This window comes from Accipiter gentilis, chromosome 18 (genome assembly GCF_929443795.1).
Source record: "Accipiter gentilis chromosome 18, bAccGen1.1, whole genome shotgun sequence".
NCBI classification, from domain to species: Eukaryota; Metazoa; Chordata; class Aves; order Accipitriformes; family Accipitridae; genus Astur; species Astur gentilis.
In genome coordinates this window covers 22,826,158-22,847,415 of record NC_064897.1, presented here as the reverse complement: position 1 = coordinate 22,847,415, position 21,258 = coordinate 22,826,158, and the positions used below count along the sequence as shown (strand labels likewise).

Sequence of the window (21,258 nt, the reverse complement as noted above, 5' to 3'; positions counted from 1 at the left end):
TAGACACACAGCAGAACGATACTTTGATAAAAGAGGCCATATGTGCAGAAGTGTAAATAAGCCTCCTCTCTCTAGACTCCAGTCTGGGGGTGAACTGTGTACTGGTTCAGATGCTGTGCAATCCCACTGAAGTCAGTAGTACTCTATGGGGAAATAAGCCAGGGCAACACTTGAACTCTAGTCCTCCTCATTTTTTCCTAATTCTTCTATGGAAATGGCCCAGTCTCCTGCGGCTTTTGCAATAGTGACAGCAGCCACTGTTTCCCTCTGTTCTTTTAATTTTTTTTTTTTCCTCCTAAGGTTTTTCTCCCCCCCCTTCATGCTGGCTCGTTACTCCCACACTGTGTAAGACATTCGTACAAATGAAGAGAGCCATTACCAGGGACTGGCTATCACCTCCATAGCAACAATAGCGTCATAAAAAAAATACAATACAAAAACAACAAAAGGTCATTTTCCGTAGCCAGCATTTCCAAGAATGATCTCAATTTTCATAAAACAATGTTTATAAAATTGTTAACACCCCAGGGCCATGTCTGAACAAAAATAACCATTTCTATAAGGTTCTTTGCCATCCTATTACTACTTGTTTACTTTGCAACAGCTAAATATATTCCAAACCACAGCTCTAAATCCAAGCACCATCAAGTTTGGGAGAAGCTTGAAGCCTGTGCCCAAATCTGGTTATATATATTTTTCTTCAGCTGATCGCTTTTTGTATAATGGGTAAACACGCTTCAAGAAGTTGGCATGTCTTTCAAATACATAGCCCATGCCAGGCATTTTGAACTGCAAAAGTATGAACCACTTTGCCTCTCCAGATGTTACTCTTCAGTATCAGAAAATGTGCTGCTTTTTTAGAAGGAGGTTTGCAAGAGTCAAGTATCAGCTAGGCTTCAGCATGAAGATGGAGGGACCGGCATTTCAAGTTGTTCCCCAATGTGGAGAGGGAAGGAATGCCTGACCCATTCCATCCCTAAACTGCGCAACACAGCTGGCCACAGCCTCAGCTTTCTCCCTGGGATTTCCCTGGGACCTCCAACACCCTTATACCAGAGCAAGAAACACTTCTGAATCAGGATTAGAATCCTGTTACATTAAAGGAGGGCATAGGAAGGGATAAAACAGATTTGCTGAACAAAACCCACCTCCTGAAGGAAAAGTGAAACAAAACCCCCTTATGCTTTGCTACGTCCACCCAGGCATCAGCTTCTGAGCACCAGCTGTCCCGAGTTCAGACTTTTAGACCACGCTGGGGGTTTGTACTTCTCTGCGGATCTATAGATAGGGCAGATAAGTACTGCTTTATTGAGGCGGGTGACGGTATATGGCTTTTGCTTTTCAGGAGAGAGGTTTACAGGAAGCTGAGCAGCCTTTACCCTACTCATGCCTGTACGCAGTACCTGGATGCTTTCCAGCAGCTGGAGAAATACTGCGGCTACCGAGAGGATAACATACCTCAACTTCAGGACGTCTCCAGATTTTTAAAAGGTCAGTCATTACGAACCATGGTTTATTCTAGGGTTTCCTGGATATGTTTGTATACCACGTACACACACAAACCATCTCGTAGGACCCAAGCTGCTGAGCAGAGCTGATTAGCTGCAGAGTTTCCTCCTGCAAAACGAGCTGTAGCACAGCGCATTAATACCAGGCATATCTAGGGACCAAGCTGTAAGCGAGTTTGTGTTTGCTCCGCGAGCGGCTGCAGTTGGTGTTGAGACATCATCTTTCACCCCCCTTTATTATGTCTACTGAGATTCTTTTGACTCTCCTTGTCTCAGTGTAGCACTAACCAGCTAATTCCAGTGCTAGCAGCAGCACGCTGCTCAGCATGACCTCCACACGCAGTTTTTCTATGGGTTTGACGGTATTTTGTGCTTCTGTAGCTATGTTGCTAGTAAAACCTAAACACAAGTACAGGTACATACCTCTCCAATCCATGTTTTTCTGATGCACGAGACGGGATGGCAACGTGTGCTAGAGAAATGACTTCCAGGAGGTCGAGCTAGTCAGTCAGCAGCTACCTTGGAACAACACTCCTTTTTTAATTCTCTGTGGCCCCACACTAAACTCTCTGACAGGAGAGCACAAAGGCTCAGGTGCCAGCCTATAAATGCATGAAGATGTGCCCTTAGATGAAAGGCCACATAAAAATGCCTGGGCTGACTAGCAATGGGCAGGAGAGGAAAGAAGCCTGCATTTTTTTTTATGAGGCTGCAGGCATTCCCAAGGCCAGGTGTTTTGTGTCAACCAGCTGATTTCCTTCCGTTATCAAGAGTGGCTAAAGAAAGGTGGTCTTTAAAGTCTCCTTGCTCCTTCTCAGTGACTAGATGTGTGAGAGAGAGGAGGACAGCTGATCACTGTGATGAAATAAATAAGAAAAAGTATGGCCTAACTTTAAATAAATTAAATTTAAATACAGTATTTGGGAAATTAAGTGACCTGCTCCATGTATCAGTAGGTGATCCTAGTAAGCTTGTATAAGTTTTGTGTTGCTGAAGAGTTTTCTAAGACATTGCCGTTTTTAGGGAAGATTAAGCTGTTGGCTGACAAAGTTTTTATTGCACATTCAGTGTAAGGGAATGGAGGGTTGGCATATCAAAAGCATCTCTCATGAGCACCATCACATCCAGCTGTAGGAATTTTCCTGTGTATGTGTTATGTATTTTCTCACTTATTTTCCCTTCTAGTCAACTATCCATCTTACTTCCATCCTATAGTAACTGGGCTGATAAATATTTTTTCTCATGAAGTAATTGATATCATCTTTTCTCAGTTACACAGTAGCTGACAGCAGGGAGCTCCAGAAATCATGTGATGCTGGTTTGATTACCACAGATATTCATATTCTTTAAGTGAATCAGGTGATTTCAAAAGGGGAGAATTTAGATAATGTAAGAATATCCTGCCAGATACTATTTGTATTGCTTATGTTGGTTGACAGGATTTGATTGCCTGGAGTCTGGGCCTGCTCATTTCTTTTGTAGGATCTGGTTCTAAATTTTCTCTATGCCATACAAATTGTCCTAAGCAAAAAAAAAAATGCAGTAAAAATAAAATTCTGAAAATTCTACTAATAACGGTTGGAAAGATATTCACGGTGAGTTTCAACTCCTCTACTATAAACACAGGGTGTCTAGTGTAAGCTAATTGTCTGAACTATGCTGACTGGGAATGAGAATCAGGCACTTCAGAGGCATTTTATTCCATCCTGGAATGGGTGTCTAAGGAAAATGGAAAGAACGGCTCTTGGGATTGCTGGTCCTACCCTCCTTAAACTGTAGATAAAACTTGAGTTAGCTTAGCCTACAGGCTTTGTAAAAGATTATGCATAGGTGGTACAAAGTTTGTTCAAAAGAACTGTCTTTACAGCTAGATACGATTAAGAGTAAGATATTTTAGTCCCATTATATGGGGTTTTGAACTGATATCCTACTTATCTTCAATAATTCCCTCTAATAAGGTGATTTCACTATGCAGGATACTTTCTAGAAGAGTATGAAGATTGACATTATTGCAAGGTCCCTTTGTAACAAACAGTCTGAGTCAGAAGCATCTGCAAGGTCTGCAAAATCTGTGTTAAAGACAGCCTCATGCCAAGCAGCCATTGGGTGAGAGGTATGATTTATAAGGAGTTCTTCTGATTTATTACTAATTTGGGTGGCTTTTACCACCAGTGTCAGCAAAGGCAGAATTTTTGCTCCTTACAACTCATCAATCAACTGTGTGCTTAGGCATTTTCCTGTGTTACGGCTGTGCAGAGCTCGACCAACCAAGCCTTAACTCACCTATGCACTGTGACGTGTGTCCCAAAATCCCTTGGCATACAGTGGATGTATTTCAACTACAACCTACGTGGAAATGCATAGTGCAGTTCTTCTTGTCACTGGTTAGCTCTGGGTGAGCCCTGAACTGTCCCAATCTCCCATTTAAGACATAAAGCCCAGCATGTATTTAGCAGTATTGCTAAATATTGCCTCTAAGGACTGGACTATTCTTTAGCATAGGTGATGATAAGACTTTATAGAGAAGAGAAGAGAAGAGAAGAGAAGAGAAGAGAAGAGAAGAGAAGAGAAGAGAAGAGAAGAGAAGAAGACTATTTCAGTTGGAAGAGACCTACAGTGATCATCTAGTCCAACTGCCTGACCACTTCAGGGCTGACCAAAAGTTAAAGCCTGTTGTTAAGGGCATTGTCCAAATGCCTCCTAGACACTGACAGGCTTAGGGCATCGACCACCTCTCTAGGAAGCCTGTTCCAGTGTTTGACCACCCTCTCGGTACAGAAATGCTTCCTAATGTCCAGTCTGAAAGTTCAGTGGCACAGCTTTGAAAAAACTCCCTGACACAGCTTTGAATATAATAAACTACAGGGATGCAGAAAGAGAGAGAGGGATATCCTGGAGACAAAGTGGTCATGTGATAACCAGCCCACACAGCCAGATAAACTTCCATCTTCTCTTCTACTCAGCAGTATCTGTGAACTCAAGCAAGCAATTGCTTTTAACGATACAAGTTGAACTACAAGATCTGTCTAGTGTTAGCTGGCCTGCTAGTGAGGCTGGTTTGAGCAGAAATAAACTCTACATTGTGAGTATTTCATAATTTCTTCAAGGGAATCAAATAGTTAACCATGTGACCGTTTAACATAGCAAGTGTTTTTCTGAAGGGTTAACTAGTTGAACCTAGGCACATCTTTCTTTCTAGGAAAGATGTTTGGATTTAGGCATTCATTGTCCTCCACAGCTGGAAGAAATTACAGCCAGTGAACTCAAGCAAGCTCACACTACGATGCACAGGCCTGTATACATGAGGGTTTTAGGCCAAGAATTAAGCCTTACAGATCACTTTAGGTCAACGGCTCAAGACCTTCTCTTCAACTCATTTTGATTTCAGAGAGCTTTGTGCAGCAGGTCCAATCAGCCACACCCCCAATTCTCTACTGATTGCTGGTTTTATTGTGCAGTAATGAAATAGAAGTTCAGATGTTGCAGATATTACCTTCGGCAGATAACTTTTTCCTATGGCTTTTCAAGGCAACTGGCCAAGTCTGTTCCATCAGCAGACTGTCTGATTCACTGGCCTATATTTAAAAGGGCATCTCAAGGAACATAAGCTGTAATTTTCATTTTCCCTTCTGCTCCTCCAACATGGATGCTAAAGCAATATAAATTTCCCTAGACTCTTTCACAGTCCTTCCAAAACTGAGTTACTTAGGGCTTGTTTTTTGTCTGATAGATTTTTCAGCTGGTGCAGATTTCACTTCACTCAGAGTCAGAATTTAGCCCAAAGACGACCAGATTCTGAGATTTTCACATTCCTCTGGATTAGCTTAGTATGGCATCAGCAGCAAGGGAGTACCCTTCTTGTGCCAGCTCCTGGCCAGTGCCTGAGGAGACAGAGCTGATGGTCTCTCTATTCCCCCAAACACCCTGCTTGCTTAACGGGGGAAGGGGGAGAATAGTAAGCTGCTTTACAACCACTTCTGATTCCCTGGTTAACTCTGATGCCTTTGCTCAGCTTATAGACAAAGATAAAGACACAATCTCCATAGGTTTTTTTTGCTGTTGTTCAACTTTGAGGCAGTTCTGTACCCATTACCTTTGAATTCAGTGGAGCAATAGAAGATAACCATGGCGGATGCTAACTGCCTCGTCCCTCACATTGTCAGGTAGAAGCATGCCTTGCTGTCCACTCTTTTTTTGTCCTGTATAGCTTCAGATGTTTTGTCATTGCTAATTCTTCCAGTGAAGCCTTTTTTTTTTCCTTTTCTTCTCTTTCTCTCTTTTTTTTTTTTTTCTTCTAATGAGAGAAGTGCTAATAGCCAGACAGAGCAAGACAAGAAATGTTGGAAGAAACATTAAAAACCAAAACAAAACAAATCTTGTAAATGGCTTGGTTTCTGGGTGGGATTTTTTTTGTTTGTTTACATAAAATAAATTAGGTTCCAGGCTTCATGACACAATAGAATATGGATAGAGAAGGAAGAATAAAGCCATTTCTGAATTTTTGTAAAATGTAGTTTTATGCTTTAAGGAAGATGAAATGTCATTTATGGGAGCTGAGAATGCAACACAGATTTTGAATATAGGACTTCAAAAAGATTATCATTGGCTCTCTTTTAAAGCAGCGATTTTCAATTTTCTTAGCTTTGCAGACCACCAACATGTTTCCCATGGAAATGTAGATTTTGTATTCTGCTGACCGTAGGACTGGTTATTTTGTTAGTCATCTCTCACAGACCTTCTGTAGTAACGCAGGGTGTCCTGGGGTAACACTGGTAGCACCAGCTGAAATCACGGTGCAAAAGTATTGCATTCTTCTGTCCTGTCCTACGGACACATGCAAAGCAAAACACATATGATCACATCACTGGGAGGCTGTGTAGTTAGTTCTGGACACACATAATGGTGGAAAAAAAACCAGAGGGGAAAAATAGGTGAGAGCACTGATGGAAACTCTGATGTTAAATGGTTAAGGGCCAAATTCCAGCACCTTTATCTCTGGACCTGTTTGCTCTTTCTCCTATGTGTTCCTATTCTAACGGAGTCCAGGCAGAAAAATAAAATTGATAGCAAGTTTTGCCAGTGCTGAGCTAGTTTACACATGTGGAGCATGCACTGACAAAGGCAAATGAAGCTGAATGGCATGCTGCAATTCTGCCTCTGGGATATGTTGAACTAGGCCCATTGAGGAACAGAGGAATTGCCCAGGCTGGAGCAGACCCATGGTCCCCCTACTTGTGACTCAACACTGCAAGGTACCAGGGGTTTCAGTGCACAGAATAAGAAAGTCTGCAGGAGGGGCTAAACAGTAACCTAGCATCAGGGGAGAGCCAGGTGCTCTCAGACAAGGGTAGGGGTGGGACGTGTCCCTTATCTAACTCCTGTTTGGTTTTTTTATATATGCTGTACAGGAAATGACAGAGATAATCCAAGAATTACTAGACTAGCCAGGACCAAAAATGCAGCTTCTGTCCCCTGCTTCATCATAAGGATCGTATGTGACCTCAGACACATCACTGAGATGTGATGTAAATGTGCTAAAAATGTAAACCGCAGTAGGCAGTACTCCCATACCTCATATCGTTGCTGTGTGAGTACGTGTAGGATGGATGCTGGGTGATTTGATGTTGCAGTAGTTGGACCCATGGCACTACAGGGGCACATCGATAATGATAAGCCAAGACGTTCCTGCTGTGCTTAGGTAGAGGGAGCTGCTGCAACAGAGCACAAAGCTCCTCTGAAACTGCTTACCTGAAGTAAGTGTGCCACGTAGTTAACCGTAGATATGCCTAAATTCAGTCTAACTTCCCTTTGCAGAGAGAACAGGTTTCCAGCTGAGACCAGCTGCAGGACTGCTGTCTGCTCGTGACTTCCTTGCCAGCCTGGCATTTCGTGTCTTCCAGAGCACACAGTATATACGGCATTTCTCGTCTCCTATGCATTCCCCAGAACCGTAAGTTTGACGCCCTGGCACAATCCCATCCTTCTGAATGTGATTCTCTTGGGAACGGCTCTGGAGCTCTATCCAGTAGTCCACAGAATGAAACAATTTGAGAAACTGGTAGCTGGAGAGTTAGAAGGGGAAGTCATGCATGAGAGGGTGTGGGTCTCTGTCTCTCTTGCAAAGTTGTCTGGGGAAGGAAAAGACTGGAGAATATCTGGTTTAATCTTTTCATCCTGCCTTCAGTTACCATCTGCTGGGGTTTGATTCCCTGCCGTGAAACTCTCCCAGTAAGCGCTGGCCAGACAACAACAATTACATTTCATGAGAAATTACAAGTTCGCACAGACGCTTTTGTTGTAGGCTGGGACAAAACAGGGGCCTTTCAAAGATGTTGTGACATAGGAGACTAGTGCCCGTGCCATCCCAAGTGAGACAATAGCCAAGGTGGTGGGGGGCAGCCGGCTCCCCATGGCAGAAGGGAATGCTCCGTCCTGCTCCCTGCAGAGCCAGGCCAGGTATGGAGACAGCTACCGTGGAGCAGCCCTCACACTAGCTCCCTGTGGGGGTCTGTCGGCTCAAGTCCTTCACGGGAAGCTCATGTAGGACAGGAAAAGAGACCTTTATTAAACAGGAAGGTCACTTGTTTTCCAGAGACTGCTGCCATGAGCTGTTGGGTCATGTTCCCATGCTAGCTGACAAGGAGTTTGCCCAGTTCTCCCAGGTAAGAAGCTTGTTCTGCTGGCTCTTTAACCAACTGCTCTGGGTAGCAGGCCAGACGTGCCTCAGAGGCGCGCAGCTCACCCTGCTTGAAATGCTATTTTAAGACTCGCTTGTGCCCGAGTCACAACCTCCAGGGGTGGTGGGCTAGCAGTGCCCCGGGGAGCCATCTCCTCCGAGGGAGCGGTAGCACTGCTCCCTGCGGACGTGGTGTAAAGGGAAGGGCCCGCAGCGCTTGTGGGACTGCTCCGTGGGAGGGCCGTGTTGGTCTGCAGAAGGATGCCAGTGCAGCCTCTGCGGTGCCGCGTGTTTGGGTTGTACCGACTACGCCGTTCCCCTGGCTTCGGGTCCTGCACCACATGAACCTAACCAGCAGCAGCCATCAAGCCCCCAGGCTGGTTCTGTCTCTGGATGTACATTTTTATCTCACATGATACTTTAATTGTGTCCATCACCATGTCATTCATCAGAGTTGTTTTTCCTTTTACGACTCACCAGATTCTCACAGCGTTGCTCACACTGGCGAGGAGACTCCAAAAAGCAAACAGGGCTTCTTTGTACAATAAGGGGCTATTTAGTACGAGCAGTCAGTGTCAGACCCAAGTGAACTCGATGACCTCGTATAATTAAAGACTTCAGAACTATGAATGTGCCTCAAAACCATAGCAGAGGGAAGAAGATAACTCGTATTCTAGGCTTATCAGTCAGCGGCCAGTGTGGAAATTGGCAATAAGAGCAGAGGGGTTACATAATGTAGGTCCCTGTCAGAATATTGTAAAAAGAAAGCCAGTTCACCTCATATAGTGTGTTTTCCAGTTGTATCGACTTGGATACATGCCAGTTTCCATTTTGGTCATAAATATTGGTTATTACCAGATTCAGATGAGTAGTACTTAAAATATTCCAGTGGTCTATAATTTATTCTGGAAGAAACCTCTTCAGTTCAGTTCAATACTAGAACTGAAGACACATTAGACATAAGAGATTATAGCAATTTCAAGACTTTCAGCTTTCTTCTTTTCCCATCTATAACACAGACTATACAACATGGGATCAGATTAAATGAATTTTCACATTTCCCTTTTTTTTTTCAAGAAGTATTTTCGCAGCTGAAATTCACCCCACGAAATTTCTTTTTTGTTCCATTCAACATGAGACGATGAATGGCGAAAATGCCCTAATTTTGTTTGTTTGCTGCATGATATGGCTCCCTGGATAGCTAAGAAGAGACATCTACAGATTCCTATTGTGAGAATAACAATTAACAGGGAGCACAGACAAGAGTAAACAGAATCCTCCCTGCACGGATCTGACCCACTCATAAGGGCTGTCAGAAGGAGTGTGAGAGACAGAAAGGTAATGGCAAAGATAAAACCCACTTTTCTCTCCTTCCTTCTCATGCCTCTCTATAAATCTCTGCCAGGGATAGTCCAGCATTAAGCCAAGAGATGGTTAACTTTATACAGAGAATGCTGAGGATTAAACACTCATCTAATGTGGCTCCCAGTGGTATGTAGCTGGGGGCCAGGGAGAGGTAGGCATCCTGGAAGCCATGGAAGGTCATTTTGGGTGACAAAAACAATGAATAGTTCATGCTATTCATGCTAGAAATGATGTGGTCCTCCCCCTTCCCCTCTTTCTCTCCCTTGGGCTGAATAATCACACTAATGTAACACTGCCTGCTTGCTTACTTGCTTTAGGATATTGGACTGGCTTCTCTTGGATCATCTGAAGCGGAGATTGAGAAACTGGCCACAGTAAGTACAGATGGCAGTTTAATATCGGAGGCAAAACCCAAACGATTCGCTGCATATCCCTTACTGTGCAGGGCAGGCTCTCCTCCAGTGTCTCAGACTAGCTACAAAAATGGGAGCATCAGCAGGATTGTCTCTTCTCCTCACCCACGGGTTAGGGAGGTGCTGGAGCAGGGGCTGGAGTCCCTCTGGGGGAGCCCAGAAGCATGTGATTCCACCTGAGGAAATGCTTACACTTTTTACTTCTATAACAATATATTGCTGAAGCTGAGCTTCTACAGTTTCAGCCACAGGAGAGTCCCAACTCACTTTCCAGATTCACCTAATAGACTGGATACCCAATGTGATTCCTGCATTTTCTTCTACACAAGGTGCAGGGAACCATCAGAATTTGATTCACCCTGTGTTCATTAATGTCACAAAATAGGTGAGCACTTAAAAGCAATTTGAGAGCAGGTACTGTCATTCAGTTCTGAGTCACTAGGCTGTATACGTCTGCCAAAACAACTCATGCAGCCCCTTGCTGCCATCTTAACTTGTTCTGAAAGTGGGCTGGAGACCAGACAATTTTTTTTTCTGATAATGACATCCACATCCCCTCTCGATGATTTTTTTTCAGAGGAGCCTTAGCCTCACCCAGCTGGGAAAGGTTCATTCAGGAAAGGGGGTGGATGGGAGGACACTGTCACTCCTGAAATTCCTCACCCAGCCCACAGCCCCGCTCGTGGTGAAGTGGAACGAGGCACTGTGTAAAGGAGATTCTGGCTCACCTAAATTCTATCTGCACGTATCAGTCCGTGGGTCAGGACTAGGTAAGACTAACAGTATTTCTAGAGTTCGGAGAGCAGAAGGAAGAGGCAGTGACATGTCCATACTTCCTCTGTAATTTCCCCTCTCTGGGTCTAGAGAGGCTAGAGTAAGATCAAGATCCATGCCTTTGCTAGGGTTAAAAGAATTATGAGTGCTGGAGAGCCATTTTGCATCGTTACCCTGGTCTTGGTGAGACTGGGTGAAGGCCAGTGACTGACTTAGCACCCCTCCTTGGCTAGGACTAGATTAGAGATAGGGTTAAGGTTAGAAGAATGATGGGTCTCATACCTGAAATTGTCATAGCATCATCTAGGGTTTGGGGAGGTAGAATAAGGGCACCTTTTTGAAAGGGCTACCTGCAGTTCAGGATCTGTGAGAATACAATTTTGTAAGTGCCATTCATGTATTCTGACCAGCAAACATACTCTGGATTAACATCTCAAACTTTAATTATTTAAAAGTTAGACATCTAATCTAAGCTTATTGTTTAGGTTCCTTCACTACAAAGTGAAGATAGAGAAGAACCTGTAAGGTATTCGTTATCCTGACTTCCCCTCTGGAAGTCCCTGTCGTTCTCTGTTCTTTACAAAGAGAATGTAGGTAACCAGCTGAGATGATATGACAACATTTAAGCTACCTAAAAGATTATTTAAAGAACGTCAACTTTGCTTGTTGCTATGGTCTGTAACATTTGTAAGACAAACTTTGAGATGCCATTATTTCATTCGGTCCCTGGACTTCTCTAAGCAGGTGGATCCACGCACAAGGGATGGGAAGTTGCCAGTGTTCACGTTGTCCACAGAGTGCCACTAGTACCGTGTCTTGTACCCTGTTCAAACAGTGAGAGCCAAAAGAACCTCACTAACTAAAAGCCAAATACAGGAAAACACTAAAAACAATTCCTCCTCCTCCTCCCATGTCTCATTCTCCAGTCAAAAAGAGCTTCTGCAAAATGAGGAGATACTCGAAAGACTTTTCACTGTGAAATAATAAGAATCAAGATTATTAACACAATAAGAATGCAGAATTATTAGCTGAACTGTAGAGAAAGCAGCTCAGAATTCTGCAGAAAGAAAGATCCTGGCATGCTGTTTCTTTAGTGGTAAATTTTCAGGCTAAACCCAAGTCATCAAAATTATAAGACATGTGAAAGAGGGTAGGAGAAAGAAAGGAAGAGGCAGAATAGACAGAATAACATAGAGTTTCACATTATTTTACAAACTGCCTGCAGTTCTTTGAGAAGGGTGCTGAGAATGCAATACTTATGGCTAAATGGAAGCCAAGGTCCAACCCCGTGTACGAGGCAGCAAAGAGCCATGTGTCCCTAAAGGAACCTCGAAGAGTTGTGACACAAAGCCATATTCTTGAAATGCCTTGTGTTTTCCATGTTTTTCTTTTGCACAACACCCATCCGGCTGCTCAGGGGTCAGGCTGTGTCCAGAATTGGTCCTCCACTGTCCATATTTTTAGATGCTATACTAAGGGAAGGGTGAACGGGTTGGCAGAGACAAGAGTTGCTTTTCTGCCACTGCTGTCCAGCAGGTAAAGGAGATATGGTCCTAAGGATGCTTTATTGCAAGCAAAGCCCAGAGGGATGTATCTTTATTTACTATGGGAGCATGATAAAGATGTAACTGGCATAATCTGCAAGGGTACATTGCTGCTAAGGGATAAGTCATTCTTCAATTCTGAATGCTATCACACAGACAAAGGAGGAGGGAAACTGTCCTTTCAAGTACCTTTCCTAGGGTCTTGAACCCTCTCTGGGGGTCTACCTGTCCTTCTGGGGACCATGGGTTGAAATCTGTCAGCTTCCACTGACTGTAATGAAGCTCAGGGCTAAGAGATTGCAGGGTAATTTATAACATCTTCCAAAGAAAGAAGGGGATAGGACTTTATGACTTTATTTATCCATGTAATTATAATTAGCATTTTTTTTTTTTTTTTTGGGTGAGTAAGAATAGGAAGAATGGCCAGCTTTGAAAAAATATGTTATAATTTATGTGTGTTATATAAGTTGAGAGAAAAAAGAATTTTCTTAAAATACACAACTATAAAATTTGAAGGTACAAAGACATCAAGGAATAAGGAGAAAAGAAAATTAAAGGAAAAATGAGAAGCTTAAAAACTGGCTGCCTGTTGAGACTGTTTTTCACAAATTGTTCTTATTACCAGCTTTATTGGTTCACTGTGGAGTTTGGTCTCTGCAAGCAAAACGGATCAATCAAAGCTTACGGGGCAGGACTGCTTTCATCTTATGGGGAGCTTATGGTATGTGTCAAATGTATGGTATTGAAAGATTTCTATAATCCAGTTTCCTGAACTGTCTGGTAAACGCAAAATACTGTTTCTTCACATAGAAGAATATGATTTAAAATAATGATTTTTCTTTTGCAAAGAAATTAATTCTCCCTCCCCAGAAGCTACTGAGTAGGGGAAGACCTACTGTAGAATTGTACCTGTCTTCCACCTAAAGAGATGAAATGCATCGAAAGCGACCGTCCTATAAAGTACTAGATTTGCTTCTTACTGCTCCTGGCCAGTAGTAATACCGTTGACTTTTAACATAAAACTCCTGTACCTTTCTGAATTACTCACTAGAGGGCAATATTATGCCTATTATGAGCTCTGCTACTTCCATTGACAATGCCATTGCCATTCATGCACAGATGAATCAGAAAGGCACCGACTGACTGGACCAACTAAAGTGCAAAGAAACCGTAAATAGCATGGGCACTGACAAAAAGAAAATGCTTTAGTATTTTACATTCCTAAGTAGATTTCAAAACTAATCCCAGCTCGAGTTTTATGTAGATGAAAATCTGCGTACACAGGTTTGATACTGTGTACTGCCTGGACAGATTAACTGTGGAAAGAGGGACTGTACACCTTTATGGAAAGCTTATGGGCTTCCCCTCCTTTGGAGAAACAGCGGATAGGGGAGATATTAATTTCTCCTCAGTTTTGCAGAGCACTAAAGCAGATGATCAGTTTCTAAGTGCAGAAGACCTAAGCTGGTATCAGTAGGTCTCAACTGCATCAGGTTGTGCAGATACTGGATGATTTTTTTGGAATTAGTAAGGGCCAAAGGAAATCAAAAAGCACTCTTTTCAAACATTTTCATAAACCAGAAATCAATTTTTCATGGAGGATATATTTTAAGCTTAACACATAGACACAGCAGCCTAACAGCCAGCTACACGATACGTTCACATGGAACCGTGGCTAGACTAGCACAGCTTGGACTCCTGTAACTGGAGATAGTTGGATTGTTATGACAATAAACATATTACAAAACTCTCCTAGTGGTATATGGGTCAGCCTGCTTCCCATTCAATTGACAGAAGGAAGAAACAACATGATAACATAACTCAAGACATTTATAATAGGCGTCCCAAAAGAGGGGCAGGTGAGAGTTAAAATATAGAAAGGGGAACCCTCCCAGACATCAGCCTTCATTTTACCACCTGCTGAGTTTAGCACTGGTTTTCTCCCAGCACTTGCAATTTGGAGACTTCTGTGAGCAAACTCTGTGGTATATGATTTGCAGAGCTTTCTCTCTTAATAAGCTGAGAGATCTGCACGCTCATCAGCCCTCTAGAGAAATAAACGTGCCTTCCTTTTTACATAGCAGCCTGATGCCGTGTCTGACTGCTCATGAACATGAGCAGAAGTGGGCTAGCACTATCACAGCACACATCTGTAGAACAGTGAGACGTATCGTTTTCAAACAACGGATCAATGAGCTCCCCTACTAATTAGGCTCCGGTGCAATGCATTTTGTTTACATGTCTATCTGTTCTAGAATAAGGCTGAAGCTACTGTTTTTCTGAGAATCCTTCAGTACTTGCTATATGCACAGCCAGCAAACAGGAAACCTAGGCTTGCTTTTATTTACCTCATAAAACCAAAAAGGTCCAATATCAAAGCACAGTTCGAGGCAATATTTATTCTACTCTGCCTGCCTGAATACTTTATAGTTTTAAGTTAAATGCATTTACATGTTAAACTGGGTACTAAAGGGCAGAGGTAATCATGTCTCCAATACTCACGCGGCTTTCATAGTAATATGCCCCACAGAATCTATCTGCAGGATGTTACCTCCTTTTTCTGTTTAATTTTGACAGATGTGAAGGTAAAAGTCCTATCAGAAATGCTCCGTTTTGGTGGCTGGAGTTGAGTGTACCAGACTTGTGCTCTCTCTCCTTTCTTTCTACCCTTTTCTTCACCAGACACCAACAAGCTCTTCTGCTTTTGATTAAAGTAGTAGGCAAGAACGGCTTGTTCACAAAACTATGCTATATGTAACAAAAGGATAACTGCATCTCAAATTCCCTGCCTCTAAGGTTGACAATGGAAGTAGTAACTGTCCTGGAGTTGATAAATGGCAGATTCTTGTCATTACTTTTATCATCAGTAGTTGTTGGGTAATGCTGCTGGATAAACTTTTGATACCGCTGGGCCCACCTAGGTCTTCACCCATCATATTACTGAACTTACATGCAGATCTGACAGCATTTATATTCAATAGGTACTGAAGAAGGACTACCCTCCCTTCCAAAATTGTGTCCATCTTGCATGTAACACCTAAGACAGTCTGAAGACGGGCAAGGAGTTCACCAGCAAGGCTGCTATGTGCCCTGTACAATCCCTATGTGAGCTCTACAAGTTCATCCCTGTGCAGCTTTTGGGACAACAGCTTAGTGGGTTCTGTGCTCTTCACCTTGAGCATCTGAAACGTCTTGTACACAAATTAATTATATCCATGGCCTTAAGTGCTGAAGTTTTCTTTTACGGCTGACTGATTCATCTCACAGATATTTATTTGGAACAAAACTGAAATACAGAAATATTTCCATTTGATCATTCTAGTCTGCATAAGCATCTGATTCTAACTTCAGTACAGATAGTGGCAGTGTGAGTAAAGTGCTGAGGTCCTATGCCTAAGCACCTGCTGGCAACTTGAAAACGTATACCGACTGTTTCTTTTACAGCTGAAGAGAGGAAATAAGTGTAGTGCAGCGTTTATTTCGTAGAAGGGGTATTTTTTTAGAAATACAGCAATGGCGAGGCAGTTTTGTTAAAGGTGAAGATTAGAAGATAGTGAGGCTCATGATAGCCTTCTGTTTCTTGCAAAGCTTACTTTGCAGTCTTAGACTGGCTCTTGGGAAAGCTCTAGGTAAGTTTTGCTGTTGCTTGGGAGAAAGCCATTGTCCATCCTGATAATTATCTGCCAGTCGTCTTAGTATGGGCTTCCGCACAGAGGCCCAAAACTCAGTTCCATATCATTTAGCTGATTGGCATATTTGGCACAAGCAGAGCCTCTGCAGCTCACGTGGTGGAGGAGACAGGCTGCAGCAACCTGCGCAGAGGAGAGGTTTCCTCATCACTGAAGGCTTCTGAACCAGAAATAGCAGGATGATTTGGTCACTGAGGAGGCAATAAAGGCATAAGTTACTAAGGCTAGGTGGTTGGCTACAAGAAGATAACATCTAACCAGCTGGAGAGGGTGAGCAGCGGTACGTCCAGCTAATGTTATGTGAGAACTTAGCCTCAGCAAGGAGCCTGGGAACATCCCTGAACTGCAGCCTGGACTAGCCTGTCTGTCAGTGTGTGACTGTAATCCAGGGAACCACATCCTGACTAAGAAATCTTCAAAATGTTTTCCTCTTCTCCACGGCACCCACTCTGACCAGTTTGAACTCAGCTTCAGGTAGTTCTTTTCTGTGGATGAGCTGATCCTGCCCAAACTCAGGGCGTAACTTGGGCGAAAGGCAGGGGATGAGAGGTAGAGCTAGACACCCTCTGCGTGAGACTTGCACTTGAATCCATGTTGTCTAACAAATGATTTAGTGACGGCAGCTAGGTATCGGAAGGGATAGGATAACCATACCCAGGTCTAAACCGAGCAGTTGTAATGGGTCTGACTGCTGGCCAACCTTGCCTCCTCTGAACTGTAAGAATTCCTCCCCAACAGCTCTCGGTATTGCACTGTTTATTTCACTGTATTCTGTCAGCTGTTCTACATTATCCAAAATGCTTCTCCTGTTAACACTCAGCTGGACTCTGTCCTACATACTGTAAAATCTTATGGCTCATACCACACTTCTGGCAGCACTCAGTGCTACATATGCTTTTCTTGCAGCACAACAAGTACTTAACTTGTAGAGGCCTTTAAGGCCATCCGGTTTCAAGCTGAACTTCCACTGAAATCAATGGGATTTCAGTTCTGCTTCAACACTGACAGCATAGCGGGACCCCTGTCAGGTTTTGAGTTTCTGAAATCTTTTCCCATTAGTCCCCAGAGCTTCTAAGATTATAAGAGCAGCCTCATGTTTGTGTATACCATCCATCTTAGGTTGTATGAGTGCTCTCCAAGGTTTATTCTTCAATTACACACTGCAAATGAAGAACAGGAAAAACACCATCTTTTAGCATTTTATATTCTTGTTCTTCTCTTTTTTTAAAAAAGCCCTGTATTAATTTCTGCACCAGTTCTCCAGCAAATTGGCCTACTGGTTAAGGCAGGCCTCCAGTGATGGAGAGTTCAGGCTCAGTTCAGTGAAATACCTAAAAAAGTGCTTAAGGGTTACTGTCTGAATTTTTCCAGTTAGCAGATTGAGCTGAAAGTCTTGTGCGGTGTCACCCACTCTTATCCGTTATTTACAAATACCATGGGAGTTGGCATTTGGATCACAAAATAGCAAAGGGAGCCTTCTGAAGACTGGGGAAGAGGAGAGAAAGACAAACAGGCAGATCTCAAAGAAGAGGTGGGTACTAAAAGACTGTCCCTCCGTGGATGGGGCCCTCTGTCCAGGCTGAAGGTGGAAAGAAAGGTCTCAACGTTGACTGGGATGAGTTGCCTTTTTCCTTGTTGTTTCTACCCAGGACGCTTCACCAAAGAGGCTATGCCACGCACCAACCTGGCCAACCGGAGGCCAAACCAGCTTTTAGGCACATCTACGGTGCAGTTCAAATGTCACCGGAGCTGACTTAGCTTTAAACTATCTCACTTGGGTTGCAGGGGCAGGCAAACTGTGCAGGAACTCGCTTTAAGCCTGAGCTGCGCCTCCTTCCCAGCACCCTGTGCAAGTCCTAAGCAACCCACACCAATACCCATGCAATCACACTGTCACCAGTTCTGCTGCTGGCTGGTTTAAAGGTATCTCCAGTACGTGTAAACAAATGATAGATGTGCCTATGGACTGCGGCGTGGACACAAGTGGCTTCCATAATCCTCCTGTCTGCCTGAGGAGACAACGTAGGAGAACCTGAGAAGAACATACAGAAGAACCTCTACGGGCCCAAAACACGAACACGCACACACAGAGTATAGTGAATATTTGTAACCTGGGTCACAGGGAAGCTTTTAGGCTGCTTAACTGGCATGGGAGCTGTGGAGAAAATACCAGGAGCATTCTGTCTGTTCGTCAGTGCAGCAGGAAATGTCAGATTTGTGACATGGGCTGGGGACTTTGAAACAGTGCTGCACAGGACTCTGAATCATCTATGATATTAGCTGAAAAAAGCAGCATGATATTATTTTTTCTTTTAGATATTCAGATTTTGGGGTGTGGCATAGACTTTCCCCTCCCTGTCTGAGAACATGGCTATGGTACCCAATTGTACATCACTCTAATACAGGAAATATATATTTCCTTTTTTCCCCCTCCTTTTTCTTCTGTTTAAAAATTATTTATTATTTCGTTTATTAACTGCTAATTGTGAAAAGCAGCTTTCACCTGTGAAAGAACAGGACTTGATATTATGTTTAATTGTTCCACAAAGAGCATTTCACAGCCCAGTGGGCACTAATTCTCGCTATGTTCATTCACCTGCGCTAACCTGTGTTGTTCCCGTTACAAAGTACGCTTTATCAAACAAGCCAGAGTACAAGCCTTTTGATCCAGAAGTGACTGCAGTTCACCCCTATCAGGATCAAGCCTTCCAGCCTGTCTATTTCATAGCAGAAAATTTGGAAGATGCCAAGGCCAAGCTTCAGTAAGTAAAGTGTTTGTGGGTATTTTCATTGAGGGGGGCACACCGGCTTGAATCCTAATCTCAAATTCCTCTACCACTGCTGCAATCACCATGCCAGGCTACCTCCCTGCGCACTTCATCTGCACAGCGGCTTTTTTACAGCAAAGTAAACATGAGATTGTTTATCTCAGAAAAGCTTCACAGAAAATCATAACTACATATTGTTATGCCCCTGTCCCGTGCCTCATTTTAGCAATGCCTCATTTTAGCAACTTCCGAAGTAAATTCTGTAACTGAATAGTGAGAGTAGAGCACGATCCCACAGTTGGGGTGCCTATGTGCTAGTCCATACAAATAGGAGGTTGTGAAGAACTGATTTACCCAAGGTCACAGGGAAATTTTATAGCAGACTGCGGAATTAACATGGATCAGCAGGGGTCTTAAAAACAAGATTGCCTTTCTCCTCTGATTATATCTGCACAAGAATGCAGAATCAGCATTCAGAGGCAATCTAATTTCTACAAAGTAGCTGACTGCAACCTAAATAACATTATTTCAAATTAGCTTGAGGTGTTTCTAAATGCATTTCTTTGTTATGTTATGCAGTAAGGATTTTTTTTTTTTTTTTTTTTAAAGTAAGCACGGTTTAAATTCTGGCCTTCATCTCCAACAGTTAGAATAACATGACCAGTTCTGGCTGGAGGCAGGAGGCTGGTTGTGGAGCTACTGGGGAGCATGTAGGAGCTGAAATGAGGAATTTATTAGAGGAAGAGAACCTGGCCCAGACTTCTTCCCTACTCCCCCACCTCTTCCCCAGCAGCAGTCTGCTGGGGTCACAGCAATGGCAAATTAGGCCCCTCATCTTAAATCTGAAGGTTCACTTTAAATTATTAATGTATGTAAAAACATGGCTGAGAATTCACTGGCAGAAAAGAGAGGACTTTCAAGAGCATTTGACCCAGGCAGACCCGAAAAGAACTTACAAGGACAAGGAATACACCATTCTCAGACTCGAAGCCTTTTCATACATTTTTTCAAGATAATTGCACAGCCAAAGCTGCTCAAAATAACCGAAGGCACAAGAATCTGTTAGAACGGAAAACATAAGGCAACATCAGTACAGGGGGTTCCTACCAGCATGTACTTAATGGAAACATTGTCAAAAATGGCAAGCAATCATGTTTTTTCTTTTAAAAGAGACAGCAAAATAGCCCAGGATGCCTAGCATCAACAGGTTTTTAGAATTTTTACACAGAAAGAGCTACTCCAGGTTATTTCTTGGAAGTGAAGGCAGCAGACTGTGTTCCTGCATTCCTCAGCTTGTGGTTGTAATAACTCTGAATTGTGTTAACGTAGAGCTGTGAGAGCACAGACGGGTCTGAGCCAGCCTCGCTGTAAAGCAGGCACGGCAGATCTTTTGGGCTGCAAGTAGTTCAGCCGTGGGGAGATGTACTGCACCAGTCAACGTTAGAGAGTACCAGTGAGGAGGTGTCACGGTAGCTTCTGCTCCCCGATAAATCCACACCTGCATGCTGGAAAATTAGGTCCCGCAGTTTTTACACTTCGGGAAATGGCTTCTGAACTAGCAGCTCTGTCTTCTTCCCCACAGAAACTACGTGATGAAGATGAAGAAGCCTTTTTCTCTCCGCTACGACCCCTTCACCAGCAGCGTAGAGGTTATGAACACACCTCAGAAAGTCAAGAGGGCACTCTGTCAAATGAGAGAGGAACTGAAAAACCTCTGCTTGGCCCTTGAAAACCTCTCTTAAAACTACAGCAGTATATCTCACCTGGCACTGAGATACTTGTAGACGGTATCAAGACAGCACTAGAAGATTCAGTGATGAAGTTGTAGTTGCATGAGAAAATCTTTAACCCACAAAAAGGTCTGTCAAGCTGATCTTTTCACTGTAATTTAGGCTGCTGACTTAGCCACATTAATGAGTTCCTATCGAGTGTGTTTCAGTGACAAACAAGACCAAATTACTCCAATTTTTGATAGGTGAGATGAGCTACAGCTGTTTGGAGTGTGTTTATCTGTTATTATTGGACTCTTACAGGTTTTTTTATTCACCTGCCACCTTTTCAAGTTATCTGTCACAAAATAGCACAGTAACTCTTCAGCCACACAGTCTTTTACTTGCTGCTTAAATGACATGATCACAGTCTTTTAGGTTGGCTAGCTGCCTACTGTCAGCAGCCCTTGCAGCTAGCTCATTTCTGCTAGCAATTACTATCAGCTATTGTGCTCACAAACTATGAATGGTTCCCTTACAATGTGCAAATGCAAGAGTTTGTAAGAGGAACCCTGTACTTCTGCTCACTATTTATTTTTTAGACACTCATCTCATTCAGTAGCCTTCAAATATGGCAAAATAATTTCCTGTCATATTGAGATCACAGAGTATTTCTCCCTTGGCTAAAAAAGAGCAGAAAATAATGATACTCTGGCCTATGATACTCTGGCTCTGCCACATACAAGGATGCTTAATTTGAAAGGGAAATTTGGATTCTGGGAAGGAAATTTGGGTGTTAGAAAGGATTTTCA

At 43.1% G+C, this 21,258-nt stretch overlaps 1 protein-coding gene across 1 annotated transcript in view; it reads left to right on the top strand.

Moving 5' to 3' along the window:
• The window catches only part of LOC126048030 (tyrosine 3-monooxygenase-like), a 33,631-nt gene extending 13,043 nt beyond the window's left edge, over nucleotides 1-20,588 (top strand). The window contains exons 6-12 of the mRNA XM_049822424.1: nucleotides 1,346-1,491; nucleotides 7,323-7,458; nucleotides 8,101-8,170; nucleotides 9,867-9,923; nucleotides 12,906-13,001; nucleotides 18,598-18,731; nucleotides 20,320-20,588. Coding sequence (XP_049678381.1) covers nucleotides 1,346-1,491; nucleotides 7,323-7,458; nucleotides 8,101-8,170; nucleotides 9,867-9,923; nucleotides 12,906-13,001; nucleotides 18,598-18,731; nucleotides 20,320-20,479 — 799 coding nt within the window. The 3' untranslated portion in view covers nucleotides 20,480-20,588. The remainder of the gene's footprint in view (nucleotides 1-1,345; nucleotides 1,492-7,322; nucleotides 7,459-8,100; nucleotides 8,171-9,866; nucleotides 9,924-12,905; nucleotides 13,002-18,597; nucleotides 18,732-20,319) is intronic.
• Nucleotides 20,589-21,258: the final 670 nt, after the last annotated feature.